This window comes from Rhinolophus sinicus, linkage group LG06, assembly GCF_036562045.2.
Source record: "Rhinolophus sinicus isolate RSC01 linkage group LG06, ASM3656204v1, whole genome shotgun sequence".
NCBI classification, from domain to species: Eukaryota; Metazoa; Chordata; class Mammalia; order Chiroptera; family Rhinolophidae; genus Rhinolophus; species Rhinolophus sinicus.
In genome coordinates this window covers 98,001,346-98,017,362 of record NC_133756.1, presented here as the reverse complement: position 1 = coordinate 98,017,362, position 16,017 = coordinate 98,001,346, and the positions used below count along the sequence as shown (strand labels likewise).

Below are 16,017 nucleotides of genomic sequence, written 5' to 3'. Positions count from 1 at the left end.
ATTTTATGGAGCATAATTTTTTTGTGTGTTTTTTTCCCCAGCTTCATTGTGATATAATTAACATATAATATTGTGCAAGTTGAAGGTGTGCAATGTGTTGATTTGATACACTTATATATTGCAAAATGATTACCTCCATAGAATCAGTTTGCACTTCCATCACATCACATACCTGCCATTTCTTTTTTGTGGTGAGATCATTTAAAATATACTCTCATAGCAATTTTCAAGTATATGCTACAGTATTATTAACTAAAATTCCATGCTGTGCAGTAGATCCCCAGAAATTATTTAAGCATCCTTGTAATTGTTAGCAATATTAATAATTTCCAGCTTTTACTTTGCCCTTACTAGATGTCAAGCATGAAAATAAGTGCTTTCCGTACATAATCTTATTTAATCTTAGTAACAATCATATGAGATAGGTGGCATTACGTATTCATATTTTACAGATAAAATTTAAGTAAGTGGCCTAAGATCATACTATTACTTAAGTGGACAGACCAGGGTTGAAGCCCAGGTATGCTTGTCTCCAAGGCCACATGTCTTCACCACTACCATCATTATTACACCAACAAGGGAAAACTGATTACAGGAAGGGAAAATTTCACAAATTTGGAAGAAAGTAACCATTTCATTGATGTAATCAAAATAGGAAGCAGAAGATTTAATTAAATTTGCAAATGTTTCATTAAGAAAGTATTAGGCAATTTTCATTAAAGCCTTGTATAAAAACATGGGTAATGAGCATTTACTTAATGTGTAATTATAAGCATTATTTACTGAGCAATCATTCCCAAGCAGAATTGTTAACCTCTAAAGAGAAGTATCCAGTGATATCCTGTATGATTCTGCGTCTGGCTCTATTATATTCAATATATTTATCTATTTGGATTAAGACCCGATGCATTGCTTATGAATTCTTTTGATGCCATAAAGTGAGATACAAGGCAAATGTAAGAAATAAGTAATAAAATAGACTGAAACTTTGAGAAAAAGCTGTTGACATGATACTTGACAAGTAAGTTCTTGCATAAAAACGTAAAATGAGATAAAGGATATTATTGGGACAGTAGATAAAATTTTAATAGTGTCTGTAGATGAGATACTATAGCAACATTAGTTTCCTGTTTTTGAACATTATACTGTGTTAGATAAGAAAATATGTTATTTTTAGAAACTGCACTAAAGTATTTAGGCATAAAGGTACATGATGTCTGCAACTTACTTTCAAATGGTTCAGGAAAAATGTGTATATTTATAGAGAGACTAATAAAGGAAGAATAATAAAACATAAACATTTAAGAAATCGAGATGAATTATTTGTTCTAGTCTTACAATTTTTTGGTACATCCAAAACTATTTCATAATGAAAAGATAAAGGTTTAAAAACATAAAATGCGGGAAATCTGACTTTTTCAGAAATTCTAATGAAAAGACTTAAGAATTTAAATATATTGTGGCCACACAAAAAATTAATACAGTTTATGATTCATTTATAAAAGTATAGTTTTAAGAGCAAGAAAGGTAATAACATCTCTACATTGATTAGTTCACAATTGAATTGTTTAGATGTGAGTGTTAAATCTTCCAGAGCACCTGGAAAGACTAATCATTTTGAAAAATGAAAAAGATGACAACTCTCTTCTTTGTTTCAAATTTCTAATAATAACAATACAAACAGCCTTTACTGAGCCCTACTTATATTTTTTACATTACACTAGGTGTTTTTTTATATTATTTTATCCTTACAGCAACCTCATGAGTTAGGTATTTTATTATTCTCTGACTCTCCAAGGTCCTTTTCAAAACTCTAACACAATCAGATTCTAAAGTATCATCTCAATAAGATCAGCCCCAAGCTTGGAAGTACTTATAAAGACCTTGATTCTCCCATTTATATTTTAATTAACTCGAAATTCTATTCCCTGTCTTTAAAAAAAAAAAAGGCAAGTTTTATTTTGTTTTTATTGTTAGTTCAGGTGTACAAAAACAACACAATGATTAGACATTTACACCCTTCACAAAGTGATAACTCCCCCAAGTCTACCACCCCTCTAACACCGTACTGTTATTACAATACCATTGACTATATTCCCTATGCTGTATTTTACATCCCGTGACTACATGTATTTTTTTTAATCTACTTTTATGTTTTAGTTAAAACACTTTGACCAGTGCAACCATTTCCTGAGTTTCAACAAACTGTAATCTCATAGTATTGTTTATCATAGACTATAAAACATGAGAAATTATTGGTTTTATTCCTATTTCCCAAAAACTAAAAGGCTAAGAAGTTTAATGACTTGTTAAAGTAAAATAGTTTTACAGCTGTGACTAAAACTTAGTCCAGTGTTGTCTTTTGTTTTGTTTTGCTATACCAAAATAATGTATTTTTGCTTTATGGATTCTATGTGAAATTTGAGACATAGACCCTACTTAGCATTCTACAAGTGAGATGTTTTTGTGTCACGTAAGTTGATTTAAAAAGGGCACAGCCACTCTCAAATAAATGGAAAGGATGTTTTCAGTTTTTTATTTATTAAGCATGCATGTACCACTCTAACAAGGCTTTATCATCATGTTTTTCTTATAGCTCACATGTGGCCATGCACTTCACAATAATTTCATTTTGTACAAGTCAAAATATAGGTAACATTCTCCAGTATGTTGATTAACAGGTTTTAGTAGTGCCTTAGCTGTAAAAATTTTCAAAGGAAAGAAGAGTTACTGCTTTTGTATGTGTGTGACTTACCAAACAAATATTCTTCAGGTCTTAAGCATCTAGAAAATAAATTTGACTCTATTTTTATAATGAAAATCACACCCAAAATCCTCTAATACTTAATATGGCTGGAGAGGATAACTTAACAGAAGAACAATTCCAAAAATTCAGTAGTAGATTTTATTATTAATCTATCATTAAAGTTTTAACCAAGGTTTTAACCAAAGCCAATCATTGTTTAAAGAAAGACAAGACATAAGAGCATCTGGTCCCACTAACCCCGAACTCCGTGACTTTAAGCAAGTTCTATAATCTTTCTAAACCTATTTCTCTCATCTGCAACAGGGGCATAAATAATAGTACTCACTGCATAGGAATGTTGGAAGGATTAAATAAGATAATATGTGTAAAGGGCTTAGTACAGTGCATCACATGTAGTAAACATTCATTAAATATCAATCATGACAATGATGAGACTTCAGAAGATTTTGGCTTGAAGAACCATTCCCAAAGTTAGATCTGAGGGTAGTACTTAGTTTGTGATTATGTAGAGCTATCAAAACTACTTCAGAATAATCAATTCAGATCAGTCAGTTCATTCAAACAACGACCTTTATTCATTAACTGCATACAGTGTATTGGTCTCAAGAAGGAAGAACTTCTCCTGATTTTAAGAATGGTGAAAGATGACTCTCCTTTGCCAACTTTGGCATGAGAATCTAGAATTTAAACCTACTTAACTGAAATGTCGAATCAGTCAATGATCCTTAAATACGTTAAACAATGTTATTATTAAATTGAAAAAATTGAAGTAATTAAATTTGAACTCTTATTGTCACAAACTTTTACTAATTATTTTTGCTCCATTTCCTCAACTATGTACTATAGAAATTGTTTAATTTTTCATACGTGGAATGTGGATTTTTTCTATTAGTGCATCATTGGTGAAACTTATACTGAATCTCCTGGTTAGATGTGTTTTTTAGATGTGACATAGCCTTTTTAATACAGTACTTCATGTATATTTCTGCCCTCCATAAAGCTTTTGGGAACCCCAAACAATATCTTGTTTCATAAATACTAGGAACACTCTTAAGAAACAGGACCAATGTCGCACTCATTTTCTTACACACCTAAAAACAGCTCTTTCCTAGCTCTAGCAAAACAAAATAATTTTCTCCATTTAATGATTCTCTTTTTTCACAGGTGGAAAAATTACTAGTGCTCAGCCAACCCTCCACACTCTCTCTACGTCTTCATCATCAGTAACATTGCTCTTGGCATTGATGATTCCTTCAACCTCTTGGTGAAAACTGCAGACTTAATTTGCTTTTCTTTGCTTTCCCTTGATAATAGCGATGAATAGTGTAGTGTAAGTGGAGACCCAGGACACTGAGATAAGCTTTAAAAACTTGGGACTATACATGGTGCACTTACAGGAGGTTGGCGGTAATATTACTCATCCATCAGGTTTTTGTTTGGTTTTTGTAAATGGAGAGGACTATTCTTGGTCCAAAAATATATGCAGATTGTATGTAATGGATTTTTTTAAAGCAAAGATAATTTCTGTCAAATGTATTCTTTACTTTTTTAATATGTTGGAATTTGATTTTTATATCTGATGACCCTGAGTGTGTGCCATCTATTTTTTAAGTAACTGGTTTCTAGCAGATCTGTTACAAACACAAATACAAAACCGAGAATGAAAAGTTTGGTTAAGACTCTGAGTCGATTGTTTTTCATTTTCCCTTTAACTGACTGTTCCAGTTGACAAAATGGTAGGAGATATGAAAAAATACTTCAGTTGTGTGGTTCATTATAGGATAAGTACACAAAAATGTTCTTGAAAAATATTGTATGACTGCATAGTGAAATAGCAAAATTTATCAATATGCTATTCTAAATGCATCCCTAGAGCAAGTTATTAGCGTAGGGAATAAGCCATTTATATTAGTGCAAGGTGAATAGAAAGTGAGTCCAAATGAACTTAAGTGCTATTATTTTTCATCAAGTACTATGTTATCTAGCTGCAAATATAGTAAATGTTTATTTTTAATAACAAAAGGTAGTTTAAAGTCACAAAAAATATGATTACTAAAAACTGCAGACACTGACTTGCTCCCAAGGGTGCTAACTTGTAAATGAAATGAATACAGGACATTTCCGCACCTACTGCCAAAATACATGTTGAATTAGGTTCAAGGTTTTCTTCTAATTGCAAAGAATTTCAAGGACAATGAAAAATTGTTGTGCAAATAATTGTGCACACATAAAGTCTTTGGATTAAAATGGTTCAAGCATAACAAATAAATTTTGATTTTTTTAAACAGTCCTATGCATCACAGCTTATAAAATCTTACAACCTGTTAAAATAAAGAGGATCTCTCTGATAAATTGATTTTTGTAAATTAAGCTGTGGAAACAAGGCTTCAGTACAAGGTGAGCCCCGTTTGCTATTTTGAGAAGTCAACCTGAACCTAATTGATGCTAGATAGTTGTTGGAAAGTGAGGTGAAAGTTTTCTACTTAATGATATCTTACAGAAGTTCTAACCATCAAGAGAACTTGCCAGCGTTTGCATCACACCCAAGAAGATGTCTGAAGGGGTAGTTATTGCAAAGTCATATGCCAAAAAACAGCCTGGAGAAAATACAGGTGATGTTAATATGAGAACAAAAAGTAATTTCTTTTCTTTTATAAAATCTAAACCTGCTAATTCTACTTGCATCTTTAACAGCAAGCAAATGAAGTAATATTGAGCTCAAACCGCTGGCTCTACAGATTAGGTCCTGTAGACTCATAGGGGAGATTGGAGTTTCTGTTCTGAATATCCTAAAAGATTGGGTTCAGAGCCACAGTACAACTATTTATGTTGATTACTCGTTCTCTTTGGGGGGAATTGTGTCTAAGACACCCCTAAACAAACAAGAAGTAATTTAAAAGACTATTTTAGTTAACAGATTATTATACTAAATGACTACAGATGGTGCATAGTGAAGCCAGTGGGTAATAATGACCAAGTTGCCTTCCCTGAGCACCTCCTTTGGAGTGGGAGAGGCTGGACTTTGCAGATAGAGGGATGATAGCTATTTAGCAGGCAAAATATGAGCTTTGCCAAGGACAGTATAGCTTACAGGAGCAAATTGTACATCTGGAAAAAAAATGCAGCAAGAATATTAAAGAATGGGCAATAATTTTTACTTCATATTTGATGAATCCAACCATTTTCTTCCTTTTCCATGGTGTTTTATACTAAACTTAGTGAAGGACTTGAAGAATCAAGTTATTACTGAAACTCTCATAAAACAAAGCCCAATAAAATACAATGTTAGTATATGGCAAATTCAAATTAAACAATATTTCCAACTAATTGATGGATGGTGTATATCTGACAGAATGTTTAAATATAGAATGTCTGACGTTGTATTCTTACAGGAATCAAAGATATGGGATGTTTTTATTCGACATGCAGATTATGTATTTTGCATCATAAACCTATTAAAAACAGTTTTGAAATGTTTATGTACTTATGTATTGCATACTTGTTACTTTGTAGAAAACAAAATAGCATTCCTTATCAAGGTACATTATTTTTCAGCTGCAATATTGAGTGAGCTTTTTATTTTTTTTTTGGATGGAATAATAACCGCACAGTCTTAAATCACTAGAGACTGTATTTTTGTATAATGTCAGTTGAACTATGAAGAAAAAAACACTCCTCATGATTAAAAATTCCATGAAAGTGAATGTTTTGCATACCCAAATGAAGGTACTGTGGATCCCATGTCAAACCGTTAAATATATTGTATACAGTCTGTATATATGTACCATATATAAGGGTATATACTATGTGGAAGGCACAGTCAGATAATAATTCTGTGTACTGTTCTTGTAACATTAGATCTTTTTAATAAATAATTCTCTTTTTATTGACTTTTATCTTCTCTCCTGTCAACTACATGACTGACATTATTTATTTCATGCAAATAACAGTATTCTCATGATTATGGTAATGTTTCACACTGAAAATATTATGTTAGTGGTGTCATTATTTTAGGTTCAACAGTCTCCAGAGATGTCCATGGTAGTTTCAACTTGACAACTGGAAAGTATGACAAAGAATAAACCAAGCAAAGACAAGTACAAATGGGATAAATTCAGACTTAAACTCATGATTTATTTCTTCTCAGGAAGGAGAATTCATTAAAGGAGTTTCGTAAAGAGTTTGTTAAATGCATACTTCTGCTTCTATTAGGAATCCCAATCTATAAGTATATCCCAATCTATCCCAGGTGCAATTCTCCTAGACAGAGTTATTCACTCTTTTGTGTTCCCATAGCCTGTGTGTACATCTCTGTTATACCAGCAGCCACAAGATGTTACAATGATTTAGAAATGTTTCTCCTCCACTATCTAGTCTATGAGATCCTCCAAGGGAGACTATATTATATTTATCTTAGGATTTCTCTCATTGCCCAACACAATACCTAGCACATATCAACTGAGCAATTAATTGGATTTCATGTAATGTTGGCCTTAGTTTTTTTGCTTTAGAAGAGTCTTCCTGAACTTTGGTCATCATCCAAATCACTTGGGAACCCAAATCTCACAGCTCTGATTCAGTCCGTCAGAGACTAGGGAACCCGTATTTTTAAAATCTTCTCAAATACAAAGTAATATGACACTATTGAAGAGAATTTGGCAATAACTAGTAAAATTTTGCATGGATGTATGTATTGACCTAGCAATCCCATATCTAGACATCTATTTCTAAGAAAGACTAATAAAAATATGCAATGTTACGTGAATACACAAGATGTAGAACAGTGATTATATGCTCACAGACATATATTTCCTAAGAGTCTCTAAAAGAAATAATGGAAGAGTAAACTAATGACTTATAAAAACTGTTACCTACTGAGGAGGGAGAGAATGGAATATGTGAACAAATATAAAAGCAAGCTCTTTCTTAATGTATTTATTCCATAGTTTTGACTTAGGAAGTATATAAATGTTTTACATTAATTTTAAAATTAAACAAAAAGAAAAAAAGCAACCACCAAAAATAAGAATAAATTGAAAATAATGAAACTACCTATATATAAACCAGATGGTTGAAAGCTAATTTTTCTTTATAGAACGGTTTTAACCACATAGGTAAGTATTTCAAGTCAGCATGTTTACAGAATATCCCTCAGGGCGTACACACCAAGAACAAAATATACACCCCCCCAAAAAAAAAAAAAGTAACTACATTAATTGGTCTTCTTGTGAGTAGCATAACTAGTAGAATTCTCTTTGAACAGGCCAAAATATAAATATAAATGTTAAAAGTATTTTAAAATGTAAATTTTAATATATAAAATTTCTAAGTAAAATGAAATCTGTAATCTCTGATTTAGAAATACCAGTATGATTCATAGTTTGACATTTTTCCTAAAAATAACCTATTTTTTAGCTTTCTTAACTGCAAAGGTCTAGAAGAACAATGAACACCTTTAAAGGACAAATAATACCAAAAAAAAAAAAAAAAGAATAAATAACATAGAAATGTTTGCCTCCAAATTCCATTCACAGCTGAAAGGAAATTTCTTGAAGAAATGGTTGATTGAAGATCACAAGTAGCAAATGGACAAGATGAGCCTAGGTCTTCTTAATGTGGCCATAAAAACTACCATTTAAGTGGGATAACGTGATCTCAAAAAGAACATTGACAGCAATTGAATACAACACAGGTAATATCTAAAATTCTGTGATTTAAACTAATATAAACAAAAATCTTTGGTTATCTTTTCTAGATGTAAGAGTCATCATTCTGAGAATTGTTATAAAAATATAAAGAGGGAAAGAAATATGTATCCTACCTTCTTGTAAGGACTGTACTTTAGGATAATCAAATAGCTGATGAAGGACGGCTCTACTTTGTAAAAGAATCACAGCTAATAAATGCAAAAGGAATAATAGAATTAAAAAATAATAACGTGGGACACTCTTCAGTATGATGATCCAGTTTATTTCATAGGTCAATAACATGGGGTGGGGGAAAGAAGGCAGAGGTGGGATTCCTCTTTAAATGAAACTTAAGAAATGTAATAGGCAGCAGAGCTGCCCCGGGTCTGCAGGGAAATGCAGTAGACACGCTGGCTGGGAAGTCAGACAACGCTCATGGCAGGAGGAGGAGACCGCAGATTTGGGGCTTTACAACAGGGAGTTTAAATGGCTGCCAAGAAAGGAGGGACGTTTCGGGCAGAGCGACCACCACACCAAGGCACTAAGCTGGGAGGACGTGGAGCGTTTGCGGCACAAGCCGGACCCTGGGTAGAACTTGGCTACGGTTTAGGAGACGGGACGGAGAGGAGTCTGGGGAGTTGGGTCAGGGCCACGCTATGAGCCGCCGTGATTGTCAAAGTGAGGAAGGGAGCCCATAGTCCCCAAACACTGGGGGCCCAGGGAGGCTTTGGGGCGGGGGGACTTCACCCACCTCCTCTGCATGAAAACGAGCCAGCAGGGCCGGGGGTGGGGCAGGGGGTTTATCTCAGAACGTAGACTAGGGATCTAGTATTACATACTATATGTGAAATGAAGTAACTAATAATAAGGAATGAGTTAAAATATAGACTGTATCTTTTGGAATTAGACCAATTTTTTGCAAGGTTGCAACTTCGTTTATCTCCTGGTGCACAATGAGTTTACTTGGTTTTTGTTTGTTTTCCCCTCTTTTCTAACCAGCTACGGTGAATTCTGGGAGGGGACAGAATTCCCAGTTTCTGTAACTCACTGCCCATGGGAGGGTGCAGTGAGCTGGGTCTCCATCACCTTATGTGGATGAGGCTCATCCAGGGCTCTGCAGAGGACAGTGGGGGTGAGCGTCCCACAGAGCCATGTGTGGTCCTGAGCCCTCTTCCTTCCCCAGACTGAGGTCAGAGAGGTGAGCTGTCCTCACACACAGTTCAAAAGAACCTCTTAGGAATCACACATGACAGGTTGGTAAAGACTGTTTTCATCCAGCAGTGACTGAAATCTATTCACATTTTTGTTTTCATTTTAAAAATATGAAAAAGGCAGACAGAAACTACAGTATACTAAATTGTACATATCAGAATATTTTGAAATACATTTCATATTTAAAACACTGATTTTTAAAATCAAAGAGAATGATGTCAGCAAATGAGAGACAGGGAAACTTTGTGTCTCATCTCACTCCAGGAGCAAGAACTAAACAAGAAACAGACTAAAATAACATTATAAGAATTAGGGAAATTAGTCAAGGATCTACAATAACCAAGCAAATGTTCAATCAAGAAAAAGCCACATTTGAAATGTAGGTAATTTTGTGGCATTTTTAATCATCAGTGCAGTGCTGTGCAGCTTGAGTAAAGTGACAGCCAGATCCCCAGTCCCTGTCTGCAAACCGGGAGAGCAGAACAGACCTATTTACAATGTTCTATCTAATCCACCTGCAGGTTGCCAAATAAATAAATATAAAAAAGAAATGTAATAAAATGCAAACACCCTGTTCAAATAAATTGTTCAAAATAAGTGATATTTGTTAAACAACAAGGGAATATAGAATATGGACTAGATAGAATATGATATGCTAATTTTGTTAGGTGTGCTAATGTAGTATATATATATATATATATATATATATACATATATATACTTTTAGGAAAATATATATATGTTTTTTTAGGGAAAAAAAATATATATATATATATACTTTTAGGAAAAAATATGTAATGACACGATGGCAGGGATTTACTTTAAAACATCACAGAGAAAAAAAGAGGAAGAAGTTAGGCAGGCAGGCGGGAAGGTAGGAAGGAAGGAAGGAAGGAAGGAAACAAGAAGAAGAAAAAAAATTTTTTAAGAAATAGATGTGCACCTAGGAACACAACATCAAACTAAATGAGGCAAAAACTAGTAGAACTGCAAGGAGAAAAAGACGACTCCACCGTAGTTGAAGATTTCAACACCCCTCTATCAGAAATGGACATACCCAGCAAGCAGAAAATCAGTAAGAACATAGTTGAACTCAATAACACCATCAATCAATTGGATATAATTGGCATTTATAGTCTAATTCATCCAACATCAGAGGAATGCATGTTCTTTTCTGGCTCACATGGAACATTTACCTAGATAGACTACAATCTGGGCCATAAAATACACCTGAACAAATTTAAAAGAATCAAAGTCAGACAGTATCTGTTCTCAGACTACGATGGAATTAAACTAGGAAACAAAAATAGGAAGATAACTAGAAAAACCCCAAATATGTGGATATTAAATAATACACTTCTAAATAACATGCATCAACGAAGAAATCTCAAGAGAAATTTAAAAATATTTTTGACTAAATGAAAATGGAGATACAACCTGTTAAAACGTGTGGGATTCAGCAAAAGCAGTGCTTAGAAAATTATAGCATTGACTGCATATATTAGAAAAAAAGAAAAATCTAAGATCAAAAATCTAAGTTTCCACCTTAGGAAATTAGAAGAAAAGGAAAATTAACACAAAATAAGCAGAAGAAAATAAATCATGTGAATTAGAGCAGAAATCAATGAAATTGAAATCAGGATCAATGAAGAAAATCAACAAAATCAAAAGCTTGTTCTTTGTAACAATCAATAAGACCAATATGCTTCTGGTCAGGATAACTAAGAAAAAAAAGATAAAGGACACAATTATCAATATCAGATATGAAAGATGGGACATCATTTTAGAGCTTATAGACATTAAAAGGATAATAAAGGAATACTACGAACAATTCTATGCCCACAAATCTGATAACCTGGATAAAATGGATCAATTCTTTGAAAAAAGAAAGTTTTCCAAAACACATGCAAGAAATAAGACAATCTGAATAGAAAGCACCAGGCCCAGATGGGTTCACTGGTGAATTCTACCAAACATTTAAGGAAGAAATTTTACCAATTCTCTACATTCTCTCTCAGAAGATAGAAGCCAAGGGAATACTTCATCATTCTTTCTATGAGGCCAGCATTACCCTAATACAAAAACCAGATAAAGACATTGCAAGAAAAGAAAACTAAATAGAATTCAAAAATGTCCAAAAAGAATTATACACAACAACCAAGTAGGATTCACCCCAAGTATGCAAGGCTGGCTCAACATTCAAAAATCAGTTACTGAAATTTATTACATCAACAGGCTAAGAAAGAAAAATTAACATCATATCAATATATGCAGAAATAACACAACAAAATCCAACACCCATTTATTATAAACACTCTCAGTAAATTAGGATTAGAGAGTAACTTATTCAACTTGATAAGGAATATATAAAAAAAAAATCTACAATTAACATCATACTTGGTGGTGAGAAACTAGAAGCTTTCTGCTAAGATTGGAACAAAGCAACTAGGATTTCTGGGTGGGAATTCCCACAAGTTCTCTGGAATTGTTTTCACTTTCTCATTCCCAAATCCCGAGAAAAGTTGGTCAGGAAATCGGGAAAATCAGCTCCTTGAACCCAGTAATACCCACAATAGGAAATAAAGGTACTACTCACAATGTATCTCTTAGACATTTTTCCTATTTATCGCTAGGGTTTCTGGGCGGAAATTTTTCTGGGCGGGACTTCCCACCCGTTCTCAGGAAATATTTTTCACTTTTCCGTTCCCAAATCCTGAGAAAAGTTGGTCGAGAAATCGGGAAAATCAGCTCCTTGAACACAAGTGGTTGGTAGCATCAGCTGTCACTTTGTGGAAACGATTCATCGTGGAGAACAGAAAACAGTTTGTATCTCAGGATTCGGGAATAGGAAAGTAAAAAAAATTCCTGAGAACAGGCAGGAATTCCCACCCGGAAACCATAAAAGCAACTATGTTTCACATCACTACTCCTTTTCACCATTCTACTGAAGTCCTAGCAAGTGGAATAAGACAAGAAAAGAAAAGTATACATATTGCAAAGAAATAAAATTGTCTTTGTTCACACTGGGCATAATCATCTATGTAGAAAAAATTTTAAATAACCAATAAAAAAACTGGAACTAATAAGCAATTATAGCAAGGTTGCAGGTTATAAGGTCAATATACAAAGTCAATTTTTTCCCTATATACCAGCAATAAACAAGAGGAATTTGAAGTTAAAAACACAATACCATTTATATTAGCACCCCATATAATAAAATATGTACACAATCTATATGAGGAAAGCTATAAAACTCTGATGAACAAAATCAAAGAACTAAATAAATGGACATAGTACATGTTCGTGGACAGGAAGACTCAATATTGTCAAGATGTCAATTCATCCCAACTTGATCTATGGATTCAATTCAATCTCATCAAAATCCAAGAAACTATTTTATGGATATTGACAGAGAGATTCTAAAGTTTATATGGAGAGGCAAAAGACCCAGAATAGCCAATACAATACTGAAGGAAAAAAACAAAGTTGGAGAACTGACACTACCTGACCTCAAAACTTACTGTAAAGCTACAATAATCAAGACAGTATGGTATTGGGGTAAGAATAGACATATAGATCAATGAAACAGAATAGAGAGCCCGGAAATAAACTCACATAATTATAGTCAACTGTTCTTTGACAAAGAAAGAAAAGCAATGTAATGGAGAAAAGACAGTCTTTTCAAGAAATGCTACTGGAACAACTGGACATTCATTATTAAATCTATAATTGCTCTAAACATAAATAGATTAAGTTCTCCAATCAAAAAGTATGGAGTGGCCAGATAGCTAAAGTAAGAAGACCCAACTATATACTTCTTCCAATAGATTCACTTAAGCTTTAAGGACACACATAGGTTCAAACTGAAGGGATGGAAGAAAGATATTCTATGCAAGTGAAACCAAAGGAAGCAGGGGTAGCTATAGTATATCAGACAAAATAGACTTTAACTCAAAATCTGTAACAAGGGATGAAGAAGATCTTATGTAATGATAAAGAGGTCAATTCATCAAGAGGATATAACAGTCGTAAGTATATATGCACCCAACATGGGAGCACTTAGCTATATTAAGAAATTACTAACAGATCTGAAAAAAGGAAATAGACAACAAATACAAAGATTATCTTATTGATGGTAGATCATCAATAAGGAGACATTGGATTTGAACTATTACTTAGACCAAATGGACTCACCTGACATAAACAGAATATTCCATATACTATAACAGCAGAATACACATTCTTCTCAAGCGTACATGAAACATTATCCAGTATATTACATGTTAGGTCAGAAAACATGTCTTAGCAAATTTAAGAAGATTGAAATCATATCAAGTACCTTTTCTGACCACAATGGTATGAAACTAGAATCAACAACAGGAATAAAGCTGAAAAATTACAAATGTGTGGAAATTAACATACTTCATGTAACCATTGTGTCAAAGAAGAAATCAAAAGGTGTTGCGTCCCACAAGACGAGGGTTGTGGGGAGCGAGGAGGGCGGCACAGGGTTAAGAAAAGACAGTAACCATGACTAGAGTGCAAGTGGGGCCAAGGGATTCCAGCCTCAAGGACTGAGCCCCAAATCACGCCTATGCATAGGTTTTATTAGTTAGGTGGGGAAGTAATGGAGACAAAGCTTGTCAATCTCAAGATCTGTGAATCCCATATATTATAATACGAAATTGATTTAAGCCAATCACCCTTGCCTGCAGGCAGCTGAACAGTAAGTCTCAGGATGTATGTACTTCCCCAAGGGACAAAACCTTTATGCATATGAATAGATGGAGATCACATCATTGAATCTCTTCCCTTGCAGGTTGTGGGAAGGAATGCAGCCACAGAGGCAGAGTCTCTCTTTAGCTGGGGGAAGGTAGGGGGCTGTGCCCATCTCTATGAACCCCGTGGGTTCTCCTGTTGGTCCCCACTTTATTGCGCCTGACTTGAATTGTCCCCCCATGGGGAATCTTACTCATCATTGGCTGACCAGCCATCTTTCTGGGGCCAAACTGGGAGACAAGGTGTAAGCACAAAGGTAAAGCAAAGTCCCTGAAAGGATCTGTCTCACAGACTCTCCTTTCTTTAGGGGCAGGTACGAGGAGACAGACGGGTAGGCTGCTGTGTGGCAACAAAAAGAGAAATAAAATAATATCTTGAAAGAAACAAAAATGGAAACACAACATACTAAATCTATGGGGTACCACAAAACATTTCTAAGAAAGAAGTTTATAGCAATAAATGCCTACATTAAGAAAAAAGAAATATTCAAATAACCTAACTTTACACTCAAGAAACTTAAAAAGAAGAACAAACTGAGCTCAAAGTTAGCAGAAAGAATAAAATAATTAAAATCAGAGTTGAAATAAATGAAATAGAAACCAGAAAAACAATGGAAAAGATCAGTGAAACTAAGAGCTGTTTTATTAAAAGAGAAACAAAATTGACAGACATTTAAGTAGACTAAGAAGAAAAGAGAGAAGACTCAAATAAAATCAGAAATGAAAGAGAAGACATTACACTGGAAACAACCAAAATGTAAAGGATTATGTAAAAGACTACTGTGAACAATTATATACCAACAAATCGTATAAACAAGAAGAAATGGATAAACTCCTAGAAACATAAACAGCTTACCAGAAGGAATTATGAAGATGTAGAAAATCTGAACAGACCAATGGTGAGTAAGGAGATTGAATTTGTAATCAGAAAACCCCCAACAAAGAAATGCCGAGAACCAAATTTACCACTGGTAAATTTTACCAAATATTTTTAAAAGAATTAACACCAATTCTCAAAATCTTCCAAAAAATTTAGGGATGGGAATATTCTTAAACTCATTTTACAAAGTATTACTTTGATAGCAAAGCCAGATAAGGACATTAAAGAAAACTATAAACCAGTATCCTTGATGAACGTAGATGCAAAAGTTCTCAACAAAATACTAGCAAACCAAATTCAACAGTACATTGAAAGAATCACACATCATGATCAAATGAGATTTATCCCTGGATTACAAGAATGGTTTAACATATGCAAATCAGTAAATGTAATGTACCACATTAATAAAATGAAAAACAGAAAGAAATCATGTGGTCAGCTCAATAGATGCAGAAAAAGCATTTGACAAAATACAACCTCCTTTAAGGATAAAAACTCTCAGTAAGTTGGGTATAGAAGGGCATACCTCAACATAAAAAAAGGCCAAGTATGACACACCCACAGCTAACAGCATACTTACCAAAGGTTGAAAACTTCTCATCTGAAAACAGGAATAAGACCAAGGCCCACTCTCAACACTTCTATTCAACATAGTGCTAGAAGTTCAAGCCAGACCAATCAGGCAAGTAAACA

The 16,017-nt window shown here is 33.9% G+C and overlaps 1 protein-coding gene across 2 annotated transcripts in view; it reads left to right on the top strand.

Annotated features, from left to right (window-relative positions):
- Positions 1–6,663, top strand: part of CNTN5 (contactin 5) — a 1,268,958-nt gene extending 1,262,295 nt beyond the window's left edge. For both annotated transcript variants that reach the window (XM_019741696.2, XM_074335568.1), the window contains one exon: positions 3,932–6,663. In XM_019741696.2, coding sequence (XP_019597255.2) covers positions 3,932–4,035 — 104 coding nt within the window. In that variant the 3' untranslated portion in view covers positions 4,036–6,663. The remainder of the gene's footprint in view (positions 1–3,931) is intronic.
- The last annotated feature ends 9,354 nt before the right edge of the window (positions 6,664–16,017 follow it).